Genomic DNA, 22,100 nt, shown 5'->3' on the forward strand with positions numbered 1-22,100 from the left:
AAGAGTCCCAACTGCAGACTATGTTGTACAGTTTACATTTCACCATGGTGTCATGGAGAACTTGATATAATCTCTATATACACATTTTTAAACACTGTACTCTTGAACTTCATTTGAAGCCTTGTAGTGAAGTACTGTAAGCGTCCACACAGTTTTCACAAATAGAGGCAGACACTGGAACCTGTGACAGGATCCCAGTCCACCACTACCTCCAGAAACCAACTCCATTAGCAAAGGGCTGCTATCATTCCACACCAAACACCCAAACAGGTTTTTCAATAGAAACAGACTTTCTTTATCCACACCAGCATAAAACTGGTCTCTTCACAGCTACACCAAGGCTACTTTGAGGTAACACCATTCATGACTGTTCCTCAAGCCAAAGCTGGAAAATCCTCAGGATCATCAGGATTTGGAGCAACAAGCTGCACCTATAAAGTAAGAAAAGAAGCTTTATAAAGATGAATGTATTTTGAAAGCATCTGACAGCTATGTCTATGTATTTTACCCTGAAAAGGGTTCATTCTTCTACTAGAGTTCAATGCTTTGTATCCACCCCTATCACAGAAGTCCTAAGCATTTATCTCAGAAATTGTAACTACTATAACTCCTTTAGTGTGAACATATTTATAAGGCTGATCTACTGCCTGGGGAGGACCAGAAGATCAGAAGTTCTGCAGCACTGAACTGAAGAAAGAAAAAGTAAAGCAATCTCACCCAAAATACTGTCTGTTTTTAGAAGCAGCATTATTATCTTTTTACATTCTAAGGCTACTGCACATATTGGATTGTAGTTTTAAACTCTATGCTCTGTTATTATACAGAGCTTTTTTCCATTCAGATGAAACAAAGGCATCAAATCACTTCTGTATCATTCTGTAACTTCCCAACCTTAAAGTATTTCACTCAGACAGAAGTAAACTGAGACCTTCAGTTAGTATGAAACATAAAGACGTCATTTTTCATAGTGCAAATGCTTTTTTTTTTTTAAAAAAAGAGAAAAAGGTCAGTGGAAGTTGTATTTTTTTTTTTGTGGTTATATTGAACTCTTTCCTAATTCTGTAGGATGCTGTATGATTCTGTCTTCATCTGTATGATCTCAGATTTGCTGATCTCACTCTCAGCAATCTAAGTACTATTAATGTACTATCTTTTTTTTTTTTTTGTAAGGGATGCAAGCCTTTACTCATTTTAATTACTTCCCAATTTATATCAAAACTCACTGCAGAAACAAGTCTTTGTTGCATCCTTTCCTCTAGTTACCATTACAGCAACTATTAATCAGAACTTTTGAAATTTACGTGTTAAGAGTTGTGAGCCTGAACTGGTATTCAATTTTAAGTAATGTGATGTGGGCCAGCAACTCAAAATAACCAGGCCAACATACTACAAGGCAGGAATTAGAAACAAAGTCTGCTACTACAGAAATCATTAATTCCACACAGAAGGGGGCAGGACAGAGACACCAATAACTGAAAAAATGTCAAAGTAAACAATAACAAAAAACATAGAAACCATTACCAATACTTCTGGTCGAGGTCCTGTCTCCTCAACTTGTTTGCCACGACCACGACCACGACCACCTCGTGCTCCTCTTGATCCACCACCAGGGCGAGGAAGACTCCCAAAATTAATATCCAGCTGAGATGTTATGTCATTCACTGGTCTTCGACAGATGTGAGAATCATCTTCAAATTCTTCTTTTTGCAACTAAAAAGAAGATCTGGTTAAAGCTTATAGCTTCCATTTACAACCTTCTCCCCTCCCTGATACATACACATGCACTTGTATTATAGACTAAGGAGCAGATAAATCAAGATGACATTCAGAATAGAAGACAGCCCTTAACTTCCACATGGTTTTAACAGAGGCAAGGCAATTGTAGCTTCCCAGATGGCTAGGGTAGTTTTTTGTGGGCTCAGAAAGTCCTGGCAACAAAATCTTCTGTACCAGCTCCATAATACCAAAGAAGTTTTTCAGAAATAGCATCTACAATGTTTTCTAAGGGACTAGAGAATCAGGCTTAAGCTACTTACTCCAACAATTATCTTCAAGGCCACAGTAAAGCACAGCATCTGGCTACTAACCAATCTAGTAGTCTATTTGTCTGCAGCTATGGCATTACTGTTGTTTTAACTCTGTGTATTCCTAGTAGCTAGTGGATTAGCATCTAGTGGATGTAAGACTATTTCCCACCATGATTTTAATGTGCACTGTAGTAATGATAACATATATGCAAACTCATCCCATACAGTGATGAATCACTTATTTTATACAGTGTCTAATACAGAGCTTTGCCTTGTCCATACTACAAAGTTCCTGTACCTCCTATTTTATGTTCATTTTGGCAAGGTCCCTTGATACTGTCAGCCAAGAAACTTTATGAGCAAAAAGAATAGAAACTTGCATGCACTCTTCACACACTTCTATACTCTCCTCAGAGCCTGTGGAAGATTTTCTCCCCACCCCTAACACCATCTCCTTCAGAGAAGGAAGAGGGGATAATGGCAACTGAGACCACCAAAAGCCAGGCTACAAAGTATTAGTGTCTATCCCTGAAAAGGCTCAATAACCTAAAGTGATTAAGGCTTAAAAAGCTGGAAGTTTTGATGTTAATAACTAGACAAAGGATAATATGCGTATTCATATGTGCATGCAGACCTTAGTGATCAAAATTCCATCATGCTATAATACATGTATATGCATATACTTCTGTGACCCGGAAAGTCTGAAATTTAAGTAGGCAAGAATCTGTGAAAGAAGAAAGAAGCCTCTGCTCTCTCCCAAGTCATATCGATAACCCAGAAGTTCTCCCTGAAATGTCAATCCCAGTAATATGGTGGAAAAAAAGTTAGAGAAAAGGGGAAGGAAAAAGCACATTACTATAGAAAAAGCTCTCCAGAGTTACTTCTAAGAAGCAGGACCCTAAAACTTGAAAAAAATAGTATATACTTCAAGTGCACAATGAAAGCTGGGATCCAACACAGATGAGAAATAGGACACTTAGCATCCAGACTAACAGATGCTAAAACCTGAGTTTAATAAATACATGCAAGTAAGCTAAACAGGATACAAAGTGAGGATAAGAAGCATTTAATAAACCAAGTTCCTCTAGTAGCATTACCAGAGATCTACATAGGTGGCAGCAGCAAGGACACAGGTTTTATATTGCTAAGACTGAGCCATAACGTAGAACAACTTGATACTGTATTATGTATTTGCATACAAAATAGGGGTGATGATCTGAGAGAAGAAAATGAACAGACCGTAAGTTTAAAGCAAGTTTTGGGACACATACGTGATTACAGTAACAAAGCTTAGATAGTGATTTCTAGTCTGTTCAGATTATGCGAAAACTAGTAGAAAAAGATTAGAGACAGTTTCCTAACCCTGGGCACAAACCAGAGTTTACGGAATTCCTGAGGCAATGCTTACATCATCGCTATATTTTGACTTGTGAATCACCACTGCTTTGGAAGGAACAGTGGATTCTGGCTTCCGGATGTTGAATTCAGGCTTTGGTCGATTCTGTTGCTGAAGATTTTTCCACTCATCTAACGTCATTTCTTGAACTACTTCTTCCATTGGCTCTCCTTCAGCAACTCTAAAGGTTTATAGTTGTAAAGTAAAAACCATTAGCTTGCAACACACCAGGATGAACAAGAACACTAATCTCTAAAGTAAGGAAACTAAACAAAACATTTGGAATATTTCTCACCAAATTTCTACCCTCAATTTCTCTTACTTCACACAGCAACTTGATGTGTGAGTTTTACATTTATGTAGGTTGGAAAATATACTTAGGGCCTGTTGAAAATTAGTCATGTGAACAAATTCTGTCTCCATGCTCCTGTAGTAAGTTCTGGTATCTATCCAGTCTCATTGTAAGTTCAAGCACTTCAGATTCTAGACAAAACCAGTCTGTCTTTTGATCTGGCATATACTCAACCCTACTGCTTAATACTGAATCTACTCCTAGCAAATATAGCCAGAATAAAAAGAAGCATACCAAGCAGTTTTAAGACACCCCTATTGCATTGACTTGTACTGCAGGATGACAATGAGATGGATTCATTCTTCAGTGCATTTTTCAGTCATCAAAAACCCACAATGATCACACCATGGGATCTAGGTAATTACTAACTTTTGCTTTGTTAATTTCACAAGATGCTTCTTTGATTTTGTCAGACATAGTAGCACAAAAGAAGAGTATCACCTGGCAAAACCAGATTAATCTAGTCCAGCTTTAATTTGTCAAAGTGCAATATTGATGATATGTTCAAGGAAGACATACGGAGTACGTCAGAGTCAGCCTTGCATATTTTTGAACTGTAAAGAGAGAAGTCCAAGGCTTTCTGTCTGTATTTGTAAGACAAGATACATAAGACAAAACTGAAGATTCTTCTCCACTCATCACTGCTTAACTACTCTTCTCTCACTTTTCTGATGCTGACCAAGACAGACTTGCCCAGGACCAGCAGCTATTACTGTACACTACAGGTGTACTTTTAATAATATATGCAGAAAGCTGTTCCCTAATAAGCAGCATCACATGCAGGGAGCAATACTCACCATAATAGTTTGCTGCAGAAATAAGTCAAATACCATGAACTAATAAAAAGTGGCTCTACTAAATTGGTTTAATTACTTCCTAAGACACTACCTCAGGACAGAATCAGTAAATTGCATATCTGAACTTCAGAAAGTCGTTTGTCCTCCTCTCCCAGTAAGTTTTCACCACATTAGGGAGACACTGTTTCAGTCCTTGGTGAGAGCTACAGAAAGATACAGAACTGGTTGCAACAAGTACTTGAGAAGTAGCTAGCAATCTCTCAATTTGCAAAAGAACAACAAGTACTTGACTGAAGCTTTAAGGCCAGCTCCATGCAGTTATCCACAGTGTAATACAGCAATAATCCTTTCAGATATAAATTCCTATGATCATAAGACAACACGAGGACATTTTACTACACAGCAACTTGACCTCTCCAAAAAGCTTTGAAAAGTACATGTCTATCAAAAACAACCACTTGCCTGTTCTAAAGAAGATACTCATGGATTTACACTGCAGACATTAGTTTTTTCAATTCTAATGTTATGATTTCATTTTTACTCCAAAGGATGGTTTCAGCTGCTAGGTTATTAGCAGTACAAGTTTGGTTTAGGATGCCAAGTCTCCCAAGGGGAAACACCTCCCATTAGTGAAGCAAAGCAACAGGAACCTACATATCACATTTTGGACAGAGGCTCGATTGTAGCAAGTTATTCTCGGCACCAAGCCTGCATGGAAGTGCACTCTGTGCATTACTTTCTACTAAAAATGTGTAAGGTTAGAAGGTAACTGCTTGGTGTGCATTTTCATTAATCAAGTTAATAAGTTCCTTGGCACACAACAATCATGCTTACACAACACGGCCATGCACCTGAGCAATGCCAGTATGTACCAAAACACAAAATGGGAGTGTTTTCAACAGATTACCATAACTTTCTAGTTACACCTTGTTTACTGTGCATGCCTTCCTATAGAACTGCTCTATATGAAGCCATTAATATGCAGAAGAAATGCAAATGGAAAAGAATGTCAGTCAGCTCAGTTGTTTGGCTGATTAGTTTCATGTCATTAAAAATAATGATAGTGGGTCTTTTTCAAATCAGTTTTTGTATTATTCAGCTGCATATTAAACACCATTTACAGGAGCATTACCACCAGTTAGAGCAAAGTTCAAAGTTAAAGACAGTAAGAGCAAACGACAACTGTACGAGTTAACTATAGAAGAAAAAACACTGAACCAAATACTTATGAAGATTTGGCCTGGTCTATGGATAGCTCTATGTCACTACTTAAAAAAAACAACCACTCCAAAACAAAAAAAGAAACAACCCCAAAACAAAAAAAAACCCAAACAATAAAGGCAAATAGCTCAGCCAACTTGAAGACAAATTTTGAAGTCTTCCTATTAAATGACCAGAAGAATACATAGCTCCACCAAAAAGAAAGAAAGTCCTGTATGAAAAAATTGAAGAAAAATCCCACAGAATAAATACTCTGCAAATATCTTTGATAGGAATTGATTAGACTATGTGTCTTACTGATTAAAAAGAAAATCTATTCATTTGAATTGCCAGTCAACAGAAGTGTGTTACATTGTTTAGGCTGTGAAAACAAGTCCAACAGAAAGCAGCCATGAGGAAAGTTTATACTGCTCTACTATTTATATATTTGATACTCACTACTTGCAGCAAATACCCACAACTATTAGCAAGCAGTTTGGGATGCTATAAACAGAGATAGATATTGTTGATACACTCAAGAAAATTTGAAGATATGAAAGGAAACAACTTGATTTACTTTACAGAAGTATTAAAGTTACTCTTGTCCTGCAATACTTTGCAAATTGAAGCTCAAGTATAGCAATGTGGACGCAGTCCAGAAGGCAAGACCCCATAAAACACAGAAGGCCATGAGAAGTCTTTCCAGAGTTGCACTAAAATTATTAGCTAGTACCACACCAAGAAGCTATACAGTATCTCAACACAGATAGATTATTCCCAATTTACAGGAATACTTTTTTTTTTTCTTTCTTTTAAACGGAAACAGTTACAACAGGAAAGAGGACAAGAGAAGAAACAAACCAAAGTTTTACATGTCTTTCTCAATACAAGCACAAAACTGCAATAAAGCAGTAGAAAAGAAATGGATTCCTTGAAGTCGCTGCATTTAAAAGTCAAAATGAGAACAATCCTAGCAGTAGCTTAGAGCGAACACACACCCCTACACCCTCAATATTGAGGCTGTAACGAAAGCAGAAGGCAGCCTAGCTAGGATCTTTTGCCGGTGTTATGCTACCTGACAGAAGACAGCAACTCTGGAGAGCAGGGGCAACCTAAGCATACAAGACCTTAAAATACATCCTGAATCCTGAAAGCCATACCGCACCAGCTTCTAAATATTAAAAGAAAAACAAAAATAATTCAATTCGTCAAGGTGTACGCAACCATCCCTAATTACCTAGGCACTACTCGACAATGTCTCCTCTTCTATTTTAAAATACATAGTCAGCAAGCTGACACTGCCCCCAAAGGTAAGAGCAATGAGGTATACGTAATTTGTATTTTGCATACAGATTTGTGAGTCTTCAGTACAATATTTACCATGCTGGAAAGAGTACACACACAATTCAGAATTCTGTACTCATAGGTTACTTGCATTTTTGAATCTTATGGATTTCAGTGGACTATTCCTAAACGAAGACTTTTTTAAAAAAAACATGAAAAGGAGTAAAATCTCCAGAAAGTCTTACAGTCTGACCGAATACATAGTTGATCTCTGAGAAAGGGAATAGAATTAAAGACAACTGGCAGATTCTGTCAGACACCTTTGCCATTACATATACTTCTCACGTCTTACGTTCTACAAAGAACCAATGTCAGGACACATCTACAAAGAGCTTGAATTGGAGTAGAAACAAATACAAATCTGAAACAAGTAAGGGTACTGGTATTTGACAAAAAAAGCTGAATAACAGTTCTCATATTTAGCTAATACAGGGCATTTTTGACATTTTATCTACACTACCCATCTGACTTAAGTTAGTCTAGAAACAGTTTTCTGAATCCATAGTCATTCAATTTCAGAAACAGATTTCCCCATGTACTAACACCTCTAACTATATACTAAAAGCTAGTTTAAAATTAAAAGAATCAAAGCTATGTCAACTCAACTTCTTACAGGGTTATACAGCCTGAGCATACAAAACAGGTTTTGTAGTCTAGTCAGCTTTATAATTAAGAAATGAACCAAGGCCACTAATAACTGGAGCTGCATCGTTCGGTAAAAAAGGCTTCGTAGGAAGCTAATTTCTCTTCATAGCAGAAGAGAAGGCTGACCCATATTGCACTGACCCTCTTTCACTCACTAGGAGATATTCACCACATGCTATCTGATTATTCTTTAAAGTCTCTCACTTGGGACAAGATTGTCCAGTTACTTTTTCTTAAGCCAGTGTTTTTTTGCTGTGAAGTAAATTCTCACTGACGCGGACAAGAATGAAAGCCAGAAGATGAGGGGCAGATTTCTCCCTCAGTTTCCCTACTTCTAAGGTTCACTGCAAGACCATTTACAGCAAGTTTTTCAAGTTCTACAGAGGCCCTTCATAAATAGAGGACAACTGCATGGTATCAGTGATTGATCAATACTGACTTAGAGAATTTTATCTTAGCATATTTTAGTTGTGTTTGTATGATTGCATAGGCACACCTTGAATACCTTTTTTTCATAGAGAGCTTCACAATGTGGGTTAGTTTTTATAAATAAGCCAAGTTAAAAAGATAACAGACAATATGTAGCTCCTCCTTAAATTGACACCAAATCTTAGGATCATAACCATTACTGGGCAATTAAATGCAATCTACAGCTGTATAAACCAAGCTTTAGCCAGAAATAGGGATGCACTTTCTTGACTAACAAATATAGACAAAGCTTTTCTGTTTTTAAACACGTGCACTAACAAAACTTCACAGTTCACATTTCAAGCGTGCCTCCCAATACAAGTGTATAACTAACAGTTAATTGTTTTCTTTGCATTTAGAATGAAAATATTTTAGTCAGACTATACTTGTTCAGAGGGTCTCCTTCAGATGCCCCTGGCTGCTCAACTGTTTGTGTAGTCTCTTCCATAGGAGCAGTCTGTTCCATCCCACTAAAACAGTAAACAAAAAAAAAAACCACAAAGTCTTCATGAGTCACACTGGAAAAAAAAACTCTTGCAGATCAATGCATTACTTTTTTACAGAATTCCTTGGGAAGGGAAAAAATAGAGGAGAAAAACCTCTAGGATCTTAAGCAGAAAGTAGATCTACTAAGTGGCTACTTGAGTGACTAATAAAATGAGAAGTATCAGGACAATCCGACTTCCTTGGACTTTTAATCAAAAAAATAAAAAGCATGCATGAAGACAAAATAGTTTGTGAATACTAATACCAATAATTGACCACAGTATATCACTGATGTTTGGGTTTGCCTTTTTGTTTTTCGACTATTAAAATGTTAAAATTCATACTCTAAAGTTGTACTTTCTGTAACACAGCCATTAGTTCACTGTCAAATGGGAGCATGAGCATACTTAATTTCATTCCACTGGTAGGGACACATATTTAAAATTAACACCTTCTGCCTTCGATGCATCACTGAGCATAATTCAAGCACAGACATACTTTTAGAATTGTTTAGAACACTCTAATTTAATGACACTTCCACCACATGCACCACATCCCAAGAAAACGTTGACTTCTCATGTTTATATCATAAGTTCTGATGCTACTGAACTAAAAAAAAAAATTAACTGGGGAGATAAATATAAGGGATCTTAAATTTCTTGTACTTTATGAAGTTCACACAACCTTCCCTGACATCCTACAGAAGCTAGTTTTGTGCTATCAGCTCAGAACTATGGTAACCTAGCTGATCCTATGTTTTGAAGTGTCAGAGCACCTAAGCAATCTTTTACTTTTAGTATGAAATATTATAGAAGAGATAGAAGCTAGTACAGCCTTTCAGAAGAAGTTGGAATATCAAGCCCCAAAATTATTACCCATCAAGGCTGTATTTTTCAACCATTTAGCCAGGTTGCCTGAATCCACAATGGAATTTTTAAAAATAAAATTTTATCTCTAAAACAATTTTGTGAATGAATGTGTATGTGGCCAAAGATGTTTGCTGTAAGTTCAATGCACTGTCTTTTCTCTGTCCCTTACCAGCCTTCAATTAAAGACTTCTAAATGCATCTGAGAACAAAAGCTACAAGAGCAGCAAATTGCTAGGTGCAAAGAATGGACAAAAGCTGACATTTCCAGTGAGCTTTTCGCAAATCTGAACAGAAACTAGTACAAGGAAGACAGAATTGAAAAATCCCAATTGTTTTTTTTTAATCTAACTGACCATTAGTAAGACATCACATTCTGTTACTGATCCTCCTGTGCACCTCAAAATGTATTTCAGTGGTAGAGTCAGCTAAATATTACGTCCAGAGCCACACTGAAGTGCATTACAGCTTTGCAATTTATACATAAAACTTGAGAAAAAGAGAGTGGACTTTAAGGTCACTAACAGAGTTTGAATCTTTTAATCGGCATTTTGTAGCACTGCCATTACATACCAGAGTCTCACTTACTTGACTATTGAGAAAAGTCATAACTTCTATTAGTTAAAAGCCAACTTGGCCCCAGGCAGATTTTGACAGTCCTAACTGAAGAAACACCACCATGCCTCTGCTACAATTTAATCTCACCAACATGAAGGAGATGAGTTCAGAAAACTGTAAAACTACGTTTATCACACCACAATAGAAACCAAAGCTTATAAATCTCAAAATGGACATGAAACTGATGAACAGAAAATTATGATCTAAGGTGGGCCACGAAAAATTATGATCTATGGTGGCCACAAGTATACGTTGTACCTTGTATCATCTTTAATTAGTCCCCAGTTGTGAACTCCACCTCCACCCTTTTTGTCATCTGCTTTCATCCCTCTAGAGACAGAAACATTGTTATGTGAGTTCAAGAGCTTTTTTTTTTTCATTAGGATCTCAAACTAAAACCAGTATTGACTTTTTGACAGCCAACCTGGATATAGAAGAAGGGAAGAGAATGCTTAAGACACACTACTGCAGAGCTGACTATTGTTTACTTGTACACCTAGTAAGAAGCAGCACACAGAACACTTACATTTTATCATTTCCACTTTGTCTTTCAAATCCCCGTTTTCCACTTTGATCAAAGCCACTGAAACTTCTGTTGATTCCACCACCTCTTCCTCTACCTCGCATTCCACCTCTTCCTCCGCCACGACCTCTTACTGGCTTTTCACAATCTAATCTTTCAACTGGTCTAAAAAGAAGACTTCTAGTCAGATTTTTGTTCCTACAGAACAGTTAACAAGGACTAAAAAATTCATATGGTTGTATTTGTGCAGCTGTGAGACATCAGAATGGAGAGTTACTGTACAATTTTTAGAGTGCATCTTTACACAGCACACAGTACAGTTGTATTAGTTTTGTCATTACAATGGACATAAACTGAACTCAGGAATTACAGATAACAGGAATGGCAAGTTCAGCTGTTTATTGATAACACTGAAAACATCAGAGAAGTTAAGTAAAACACTATAAAACTGTCAAATCTTCAGCAACTTTGTCAGACAATAGCACTGCTGTCTAAACCCAGATTTATATGCAACTGCTAAAAATTTCAGGGAACTTGTTAAATACTAACTATCCTGATGTAAAGTAAGAACAGTCATGCTCTCAAGTGTTAAATATTTAGGTGGAATTTTCTAGTGCTTATAAAGAAAGCAAAATTGATATACATCCACTGTCCGAGCAGTAAATAGTACCACAAAGGTTTCTTCTTGGTTTGAACAGTAACCTGCACCACATGTTTACAAAGCTTGGTAAGCAAGTTCAGAAATGAACATTTATGTTGCAGACTAGGGGTTATATTTTCAGATCTTTGCACTTTTCAGTTTTGCCTTATATTTCTAATATTTAACAAAACTGCTCCAAATCAATCTGTGAGGAAGCTGATTGATTGGCTTCAATCAGCCAGCCAATGTTCAGTTCATGCCAGCTCCGATGCGCATAAACTAAGTTGTCTTGCAACAAAACCACACACTAATAATGCAATCATGCCTTCAAGTCACATATGGCTACCAGATCTCTTTTTAAAGTTAAGTCTTTCCCTTCCCACCCATGTGCAGATCCTCTGTGAGACACCTTACCTCTCCCAGTATGATACATACCTTTCCACTGTGAATTCTGCTTGTCCTCCTGCTTCATAGGAATGATGTTCCCTGAAAGATGGTCTCCACTCAGTTTTGTCTTGTTTCACCTCTGCTCCTCTGTTATTGAATCCTTGCTGTTCTCCCCGTTTAGGTACTCGCTTCCGGCCTACATACACGCATACAGATTACTAACAGTTTAATAACAACTGAATTGCAGTCACAAAACTACTGACTGAAATCAGCTGATTACACCTTATGGTCTTCTGCTTTACCCTCTCCAGTACCAAGCCCACCAAAATATTAAAAGCACTTACAGTTAATGTTGCCAGATATTGTCTGTTTCAAAGACATCTTACTTTCCCTTCTGTATTGATGAACCTTCCTTCAGGTGCTCAGACATTTCCAGAAGATACAGGGAAAAGAAAAATCTCATTTTGCTTACACTAAGTCACAGAAATGGAGAACAAAAACTGTTTCTCTCATGTTCTCTCAAGGACCTAATGCGCTACAGGACAAGGCAGAGAAGCTCCAATGGAAGACAGGAATTGCAAGATGGCTGCAGGAGCAGTGGAGGTGGGGAAAAGAGGAGGACTGTTAGAGGCAGGTGTTAGTTGTTGACCATGAGACAACACACCTCCTGCCAGATGAGCTGACTTTAGAAGTCTGAGCCTGCACCTCTACTTGAAGCTCACAGCTATGGCACCCAACAACCAGAAGAAGGTCACCTCCTTCTGTTACTTCTATGGAAGAGAGGACCATTCACCAACACCAGAAGTCACTGTGATTAAGTAGCAGAAACACAAGCAGTAAGTACAAAGGCCCCAACACCACTAATTGATTCTAGAATGTCAACATATTCCAAGACAAAACATACTTAAGCTTTTTGGGGTTTTGTTCAGCCATTGTTGGGGTTAAGTAGGAGCAGGCTGGGCAGGGTGAATGCAGAGAAATTATGTATTATAAAAGAAAATAAACTGAGGTTATCCACTCAACCCATATACATCTAGCATAATTCATTACATGCTTTTTCCCCTGTGTTCCCAAATTCTGTGCTCTATTTAGGACAAAGCTCTCCAGCAGCAAGCAAGCCTTTTGTCTGCTAGACCCCTGTACTTACACTGTTGGCTGAAAAAGGTATTGATTTAAGTCAATCAAGCAAGGAACTATAGAAACACTGCTCTCAGACCAAGGAAACTGAGCTATTCTTTCCACAAGAAGCACCTGTGCAATGCTGAGCAAGTTACTGAGCTTGGGTTAGATAAGTGACAGTCCTGGCTGCCATGCTCCTCTTGCTAGCACATAAAGAGAAAAAAAAAAAGCTTATTCTGTGTCACAGTATTAAGAAACAAATTAATTCATAGCTCCATAGAAGTGCCCATATAAGAAGATCTCTGATCAAAGCTTAGACAGCAAGCATGAAGTCTGTAACATCTTTAAAAAGAAAACTTCAAAGAACTATCCACTCATTGAATAAGGTAGAAGAACGGTAAATAAAGCTTTTTGTATGTAGTAAGGACAGTTGTATCTGGACACAGAAGATATTTTTATTTGTGCTGCAGAACCAACCCTAACTTTGGTTTTCTCTAAACTACAAACCACTTGATGTAATATAATTCCAGTAATTTTTTCTTCTCAAGATTTGGAGTTGCTCGATCCTTAGAGCCGCAAGCATATTTGCATCCCAAAAATTACAATGTAATCTCTGGATAAAGGACAAGTTTTGAAATCAGTTTCCAAGAAAGCTTTTCAAACCAGGATTCTTTAATAAAAAGGAAAAATGTAAAGAATACAGAATTGTACATGCTGTTGAGAAATGTCTGCTCTATGCACATCTCAACTACACCACCAACTATACAAGTGTTAATTCCAAATTGGAATCTTGCTGTGGAAAAAGCGACTACTCATTTCTGACCTCATTTTTACTTATTTTGTTTGGATCTGAATGTGCAACTGCCATACAAGAGTGCATTTTTATTTTTGAGCTTCTCGCTGGCTATCAGAAACATCAGTTATTCTAAACAGAGTAACTCGGCAAGAATGCAGCAGTCAGAGACCTTACATACTTTGTATTAACCTCAGTTTCACATTTAGATTCAAAGAGCTCCTTAGAACTGGTAAAGAAATATGAAAAAATATGAAGATGCAAAAGTCATTTAAAAAATATGTTCTCTGGTTCTGTTACCTCGTACCACTTAAAAGTACTTCAAAACATCTCTTCTTGCCAGATATACCAGTGTATTACATGTCACTAGCACTGACCATGCTACACAAAGCATTCAGCTCTACCGATTTCAGTGCAAGGCTATTTCATTCTGATTCTAACAGGTGGCTATAATTACTGCAGATGGATTTTAAATACTAGAAAGATTACTTGTGGCACTTATTACCTGTGCAAAAACATTTTTAGCTGGTTTGACAGACATGCAGCAGTGGATTAGAACAGTATGCAGCAACTACATCTCTCAATAAGCAGAGGCACCCTCGGGGCAGAAGCTTGTGACTGCTTGTGAATCAGTTCAAATACCAGCACAACTTTCACTACTGCATATAAGGGAAAACTAAACCAGAGTTTGGCATCAGTAATAACAGAAGTTATCCAGTTTTAATCCTTTGCCATATGTGTGTCCCCTTACAGTCTCATTCTTATTTAAGGAGCTGAAGAGCCACCTACACTTCAGGGAAAAAATCCCCAAACAAACAAAACATGAGAAATCTTGCATAGTGCTGCCGTAATAGCTTTCACTTAAAAAGCACTGGGCTACACTTGGAATACTCATTAACCACCTCTTCAAGTACACTCCAATTTTGTCTGCTTGTTTGCATATGCAGTTTGGTATGCAGGTCTTCTTCAAAACCACAAAAAAACCTCTGGAGTTTTGTGGATCGCCTACCTGAGGTCTTATGAACATCGTGCTGAAAACTGAAGATTGCCCTTTCCTATTTATCAAGTTTAGCCTGTCCTTAAGGTGGTATTCCTGTGTCTTACATCTGTAACCTGTATTCAGCTGAAGGTGTTGCCCACTGTTCCCCACCTCACCACTGCTTGCTCAGGAGGTTACTGCAGCAGCTCAGTCTGTCAGCCGAGATGCCTGTGCCTTTACTTTCTAAACTGAGGAATCAGAAATCTGATGCTTAAACTGTTTCAACAGATCCAGCTTTTTTTTTCAGAAGCAGCAGCTGAGCTATTAGTAGAGAGAATTACACCTGTAAGTATTAAAATTACCAGGTACTAGAACAAGACATTGCTAAAGAAAAAAAAGGCCAGTTTTACAAGCCATTTTAAAACTCTAAATCATACAGAGCTAACGTGCCCACTTTCACTTTCCCCATAATAATACTTTCCTAGCAGTATTAGTTTTGCTCATACCGCAGCATTTAGACAGGAATACTTTCTAGAAAAGTGTTTTTAATAAGCACGTATCACAGAACTCACAACTGGGAAAGCAGAAATTGTCTTTTTAAGACCTGCATTGCCTGGTTTCCCAGATATTAGATCTCTATGTATTAACAGACAGATCTAAAACAACACAGCAATATCTAGCTGCCTTTGCAGTGCTGTTGTCTCCCTTTCACCGAGTTTTCTCATCCATATCATTTGTCCTTAAATAAGTGGGACTTTGGTTTGGGGAGAGATAGTTTTTTAGGTTTTGTGGGCTTTTCACCAGCCCCCACGGAGACCGCATGCTCTCAATTTTTTTTTTAATTTTTAGTTTTAAGAGAAAAATGTTTTTCTATGCAGCAAACCTTGACTGGTCTAAAAGACAAATACAACAAGAAGCCCACCTTGCAACTGCTACCAGTGATTACAAGTTAGAGCAGAAATTTTGCTCAATTTCCCTCCTTTCCTTATGTAAGAAGCATGGCAGGTGAAGGTGGCAGCTGGCATGTAATTCACAGGCTGAGGGAGGTTACTGCTGCAAAGAGCATCAAAACCTTTTATTCTGACCTAAAAATCCAGCTGACAACACTGCATCATAGTGTTTTATGAATTTTCACAAGCCTGAGACCCAAATCATCCCACCAAAATAGGTGACACTCAAACCCACTGAGACAATTGCATCAATAGTCCATTTCCACAAATGCAGCCTGGGATGAAGAAGTGCCAAACGAAGAGTTATTTGTATTTTGCCCAAGTAGCACACACGGGAACAGAACAAAGGCAACGTGAGTGTAGTTTTCATGCAGTTAGGATGAACATTAGAGCAACCATAGTAGCCAGATGAAAGACTTGTATATCTTACAGCATGTATTTGAAGAAAGCAAAAAGCAGTGACAAAATATTTTCCATCTGGCAATCTACCCTTAGCGGCTTTCTGAATCAAAGACTCTGAGCTCTGATTGAGGGAGGACAGATCCACAGATGGGCTGCCATGTTTCTACCCAGACTGCTGTCTGAATAGGTACATGCTTTGATATATCAACCTCACCCTACAGCAAGTGTCACAGGTCAATTATAGTCTCTGTAGAAAAAGCATTCTTTCTCCTTATTTCACAAAATCTGTCTGAAATTATATCCCTTTGTTTCTGTAAAATAAGAAACAATAAATATTCTTTGCCTTCTTCAAGTCTCACCTGTACTTCTATATACACTGCTTTTGTATCCTCACACACCTTCTCTCAAAACAAAAACCTTAATTTAATTTCTCCCAATACATAAATCATTCAGTAAGTTTCCTCATGCACGTCACTCTAGTGTGCTGCTTCTAGTTTTAACATCTTTGAGGTGACCAATAGAGCAGACACACTTCAAGACGTGGGAAGGTGAGATTCCTTCAAAAGCATAAAAATTCTATTTCCTTTTTCCTTGCTACTGCTACCTCAGCAACACCCAACACTGCTTCTCTCCTAGATGGCAACTCGAAATAGACCTGCTGTTCTACTCTTCACAGTCCCAGTGACTCTAGGCTCTCTTTATTAAACTACAATAGTTTGAATTAGAAAAATTTTTCACTTTGCAGTATAGCTTGCAATGCTGCCCCCCACCTTGATCCATCTTCTCCCATACATATCACTTTACACTTACTAATTGTGTATTTCCTCTGTGATTTTCTAGCTTATTTACAGTATGTAATTTGTGTCATTGCCCTTCAACTCTTCTTCTACTGGGCTAAATAACCCTGTACTAGCAAATTTCAGTTATTTATCCCTCTCACAGCTCTTTTAGCACAGACATCCCACCCACATACATACACACAAAATAAAAAATTTAAACTGTGCAAAAATTTTTTCATTTCAGACAAGTTTCAGCTGCCTTGTAGATGTTAAAACAAAGCCAACAGCAGCACAATCACTGGTCCTAAATTCAAATCTCTCTTTCCACTTATTCCAAGAGACCCTTCTTTCCTCTGCTTTCAGCTTAACAGCTCATTTTTAAATGAAAAAAATGTGAGCCTCAAGAAACAATTTAATGGGGAGTTCAGAGGAGATGAAGTAAGCACAAAAACCTAACAGGAATACCACTTCGGTTGGTCTGGAATAAGGGCAAGTGGAGAAATTGTGCTATAATTCAAGGATCTCTGTCATTAATGATGGCTGCATGCAAAGACACTACTTCATTACCATCTTAGTAACACAATAACACCTACACATGGACAACTGACCTTCCTTTACAATAAAGCTGCATAACTGAAAATTGTAAAAGATAGTTCACACTCTCAGGGACTTATTTTGCTGTATTTCAGAGTATAGGAGATTTAAGACTGCACAATCTTACTTCCTCCCCTTTCCATGTGTGTGTCCATATGATTTTAATTCCAAACTTGAAGTAATTAATTTTGTGAACCGATGCATAGCTAATTACATGACTTGCAGAATAATATCACAGTATCCCAATATACATATAAAGGCTTCAGCTACTGCATGCAACACACTAGAGACAAACACATGGAGTTAGACTCTATTCTGTGGGATTTTGTTTTCATGTGTGCCAGTACTCAATTACAGAATTCCCTACTGCAGCTTTCCTCTGGACAATCCTTATGACTATGTAGCTGAAAGAATTATATCGGAATAAATTATTTAAAGATAAGAAAATTGCAGTCAGTACAAGATAAAATTTCCCAGAAACATGCCCTGCCATATTAACTTAAAACCATAGCTACAGACTCAAACACATAGTATTCGGGAGCTGCATCTAAATGTTACACGAGTCATCAAATGTACATGTGAAAGAAGAAAAACTTTTAGAGGTATTAGCAACAAAGGTTTAGAGATTTCAACAGAACAGAGCTTATTACTGCACGATCAACAAATTTAATTTGCCTGGACCAGTAAAGAATGCAAGCTCTGCAGCTGGGCCTTTTGAACAAAGAGCTGGCAAATGCAGTTTGGCCACTGTGCTAAGAATGAACTGAGTTAACATTAAGTGGTGCAATTATAGGAGCTGCAATACCTATAAACAGCCTTTACCCAAATCCTCGGCAGATAGGCTAAAAATCACAAACCAACACAATCTGTAAAAGAGAAAAATTACATCATTAAGGTCAAAAACGTAGGGTTTGATAGGCTATGAAATAGGAATCAATTTTCTCCTTAAAGATTAAAAACCAGTCTCCTTACAGTTGTGTCAATTCATAATAAATAGCTTGGATCCTAAAGGTTAAAGTACTGGATTATCTGGCAAAGTCCTGTTACAAGGTTTTTTTCAAACTGAAAACATCTCCAGAAATTAAGTAAAAACTCCTCTGGAAAAGTAGTGAAGAACTAAATTTAAAAAAAAAAAGTCTAATTACAGAACTTTGTGAGGAAACTTTCAAATCTAAAATCAAAACATAACACTGAAAGAAGTCTCTCAAACGACTGTAAAACTTTTTACGTATCGCAAGATCAAAGACAAGGCTTGCTTCAAGTCTTTCTAAACATGAAGACTATTTTGTTCAGATTTAATATGCTCAAGAAATAACAAAACAATAAAACAAAAATTGTGAATCTTTTAACTCGGCTTTTTGTAACCCAAACAAGCAAAACACCCCAGTAATTAGATAAAACAGTCAAAACGGGAGCGGGGGGAGGGCGTCCAAAGGAGGGCCATGGAGATGATCAAAGGGCTGGAGAGCCTGCACTACGAGGAAAGGCTGAAGATGACAGATCTCTTCTCCCTGGAGAAGGCTCGGTGGGGGCTGCATCACAGTATTCCAGTACTCAAAGGGCAGCTACAAAGAGGACAGAGGCTCTCTCTTCACAAGGAGCCACATGAAGAAGACAAGGGGCGACAGCTACAAGTTACATGAGGCGAGATTTCATCTCAGTATGAGAAAGAAATTGATAACAATCATTGACTGGAACAACCTCCCCAGGGTTGTGGTGGAGTCCCTGTCACTGGAGGTGTTCAAGATGCAATTGGACAGGGTGCTAGATCATCTCTTCTAGGGTGCATTGCCCAGGAAAGGTTGGACCAGACAAACCTTCGAGGTCCCTTCCAACCTGGGCTGTTCTGTGATGATTCTATATGAACACTAGTACAATAAAGACTGAATTTTGTTGTTTCAACCATAATACCAGCATCTAATTCAGCTGTTCAGATGGGTCTAGATGCTTTTTTATGGTGTTTAACTCCTAATCAGTTCTAGGGTGCATTGCCCAGGAAAGGTTGGACCAGACAAACCTTCGAGGTCCCTTCCAACCTGGGCTGTTCTGTGATGATTCTATATGAACACTAGTACAATAAAGACTGAATTTTGTTGTTTCAACCATAATACCAGCATCTAATTCAGCTGTTCAGATGGGTCTAGATGCTTTTTTATGGTGTTTAACTCCTAATCAGTGAAATGAAATTATAGGGAGTTATGCCTGAAATATGAAAAAAAAAAAAAAAAATCACTATGAAAGACTGGAAACAAAAATATTCTAAGTTTAGGTTATTTTGGTGTTTTTCTTTCTTTTTTTAAAATACAAGTTTAGTCATTAGTGTCACAATTGAGTAATTTTAATCAATATTATTCACTTCCCCAAACAAAGGTACACTCTTCTAGCAATGTGTCCATCATTAGAAGCTTTACACCAAATTCAGCTGGTACAAGGACCTTCCCAAACAGTTACACATTCTCAACTGTTAAGTTCATAGTCCCCTGAATCTTTTACTGTATCCAGAAGTTTTCTGGTCGAACCCTGTATAACAAATCAACCTTGTATTGCCCAAATAAAAAGCTGCCCCCACCCTTAAAAAAAAAACAAAAAACCTAGATTTTTTCCCCAACCCACCACTTGCTTTATATTTGTCAGCTATGCCATCACGGTATTTGACCTAAGTCAGAGTGTGCTCTCTGTCCTTCAGTATGGATGACTGGAAACAAAAATATTCTAAGTTTAGGTTATTTTGGTGTTTTTCTTTCTTTTTTTAAAATACAAGTTTAGTCATTAGTGTCACAATTGAGTAATTTTAATCAATATTATTCACTTCCCCAAACAAAGGTACACTCTTCTAGCAATGTGTCCATCATTAGAAGCTTTACACCAAATTCAGCTGGTACAAGGACCTTCCCAAACAGTTACACATTCTCAACTGTTAAGTTCATAGTCCCCTGAATCTTTTACTGTATCCAGAAGTTTTCTGGTCGAACCCTGTATAACAAATCAACCTTGTATTGCCCAAATAAAAAGCTGCCCCCACCCTTAAAAAAAAAACAAAAAACCTAGATTTTTTCCCCAACCCACCACTTGCTTTATATTTGTCAGCTATGCCATCACGGTATTTGACCTAAGTCAGAGTGTGCTCTCTGTCCTTCAGAGCACACTTGCTAAGACAGCACATTCAAAGGAGGAGCATGCAGACAGGACCAAGTCTCAACTCTCTGCCCTGGTTTAGCATCCTGAGCACTATGCATTTGCAGTCATTACTTCACAAGAAGCCCAAGACATAAACATATTGCACACACAAAACCCAGGACAGCCACTTTGTTTAAAAGAATGAAGTGCAGCATTTCTCGGAGCAAATAACTCTTCTTAAGATAGATGTTAATTCACTTTCACAAAGGCTACTATAAGCCACAGTCTTTTCTCCATTTTAAAGTAGCAGGAAATTAAAACAAGGTGCACACACCTAATGTCTCTATATGAGAAACTGGGTTTCTTAATATCAAGGTAGCAGAGAATAGTCAAAGACACTCCACAGGGTCACTATATATTACCACAGAATTACACTCAGAACCTGTATGCTTAAGATACCTATAAACAAGTAGAAGGTAAAGGATGCTCTTCACATACTTCCATGCTCCTGGTAGGTTATGGATAACCACCAGTTCTTGTTCAAGAACTTTTCCATCAAAACTTGAGACTCTGCTGTTCACTGAACAGGCTCCTTTGCCTTCTGTTGATAACTGCAGTAAAGTATCCTTTAAATAAAACAAGCCTGTTACTAGTGTAAGTATTGGTCTCACAGGCAGAGACCTCTGACAAAGTCACGTAACAACCACAGAGGAATCTCAAAAGACGAGTTTCACACAACTGCCCAAAGGAACAGTGACAATTTATTAAGATCCTCTACAAAAATGCTCATTAACTAGTGCGTATTTGGCATTGAAAGTTTCCCTGCTCCACAAGGTCAAATAATCGTTGTGGGAGCCGGGTAAGGCTGTAAGTCTAAGCAATAGAATTGGCAGCACTGGCAACAACTTGATGAAGCAATAATCCTGATTCAAAGCCACACGTTTTTCTAGGTTATTAAAACACACAGTTTGGTTACTGTGAGTTTAATAGAAGCTTTTAGTACAGGAAGAAACTAATATCTTAAGAATAGTTAATGTGTTAAGCTTCCTTGCTCACTACAGCAGAATGGGAATTTACAACAACTCAAGAAGGTAAACCCAGAATCTTCTGTGCAGATACTCTCAATGTTTGGAAACCATCAGCCAGCTCTCAGATAATTCAGATACTGAATCCCGCAACCTGAAGCTCAACACCAGGTAAGTAGTAACAACCACACTCACAAAAATGCCTCCAAATAATGCACGGAGCTGCACCCCAGCAAAGCCTTCGGCCACGGGCAGGACTGTGCCAGACGTTCCCCTATAAAAGCTAACTCGTTCCCTATTCCCTCAAGCAACATTTCGCATCAAAACCTCGCAGCTGACCAACAGCCTAGGCCATTTCTGAACACCACGCTGAAGAGTTCACCCAGGAAGTAAATTTTATGCAAAGTTCTGGGCATCGATGGAAGCTTAAGGGCAACAAAGTACAGTTCCCCTGACAGGTTATAACCCTGCAGAAGCTGAAGTGCCAGAAAGCTAACGCAAACCAACAAAACAAGCCTGGAAGCATCAAACACTGAAGGGGAAGAGCCAAGGCGACAAGCCACAAAACGCATCCGCAGGGATGCTAAACCGGC

At 38.0% G+C, this 22,100-nt stretch overlaps 1 protein-coding gene across 1 annotated transcript in view; it reads right to left on the reverse strand.

The window, feature by feature from the left end:
* Positions 1–299: 299 nt before the first annotated feature.
* HABP4 (hyaluronan binding protein 4) overlaps positions 300–22,100 on the reverse strand; it is a 26,826-nt gene continuing 5,025 nt past the window's right edge. Inside the window, exons 3-8 of the mRNA XM_009885850.1 lie at positions 11,798–11,945; positions 10,726–10,899; positions 8,616–8,699; positions 3,436–3,604; positions 1,522–1,710; positions 300–431 (exon numbers count right to left, since the gene is read on the reverse strand). Coding sequence (XP_009884152.1) covers positions 375–431; positions 1,522–1,710; positions 3,436–3,604; positions 8,616–8,699; positions 10,726–10,899; positions 11,798–11,945 — 821 coding nt within the window. The 3' untranslated portion in view covers positions 300–374. The remainder of the gene's footprint in view (positions 432–1,521; positions 1,711–3,435; positions 3,605–8,615; positions 8,700–10,725; positions 10,900–11,797; positions 11,946–22,100) is intronic.

Source organism: Charadrius vociferus, unplaced genomic scaffold (genome assembly GCF_000708025.1).
Source record: "Charadrius vociferus isolate BGI_N301 unplaced genomic scaffold, ASM70802v2 scaffold235, whole genome shotgun sequence".
In the NCBI taxonomy this organism is placed as follows: Eukaryota; Metazoa; Chordata; class Aves; order Charadriiformes; family Charadriidae; genus Charadrius; species Charadrius vociferus.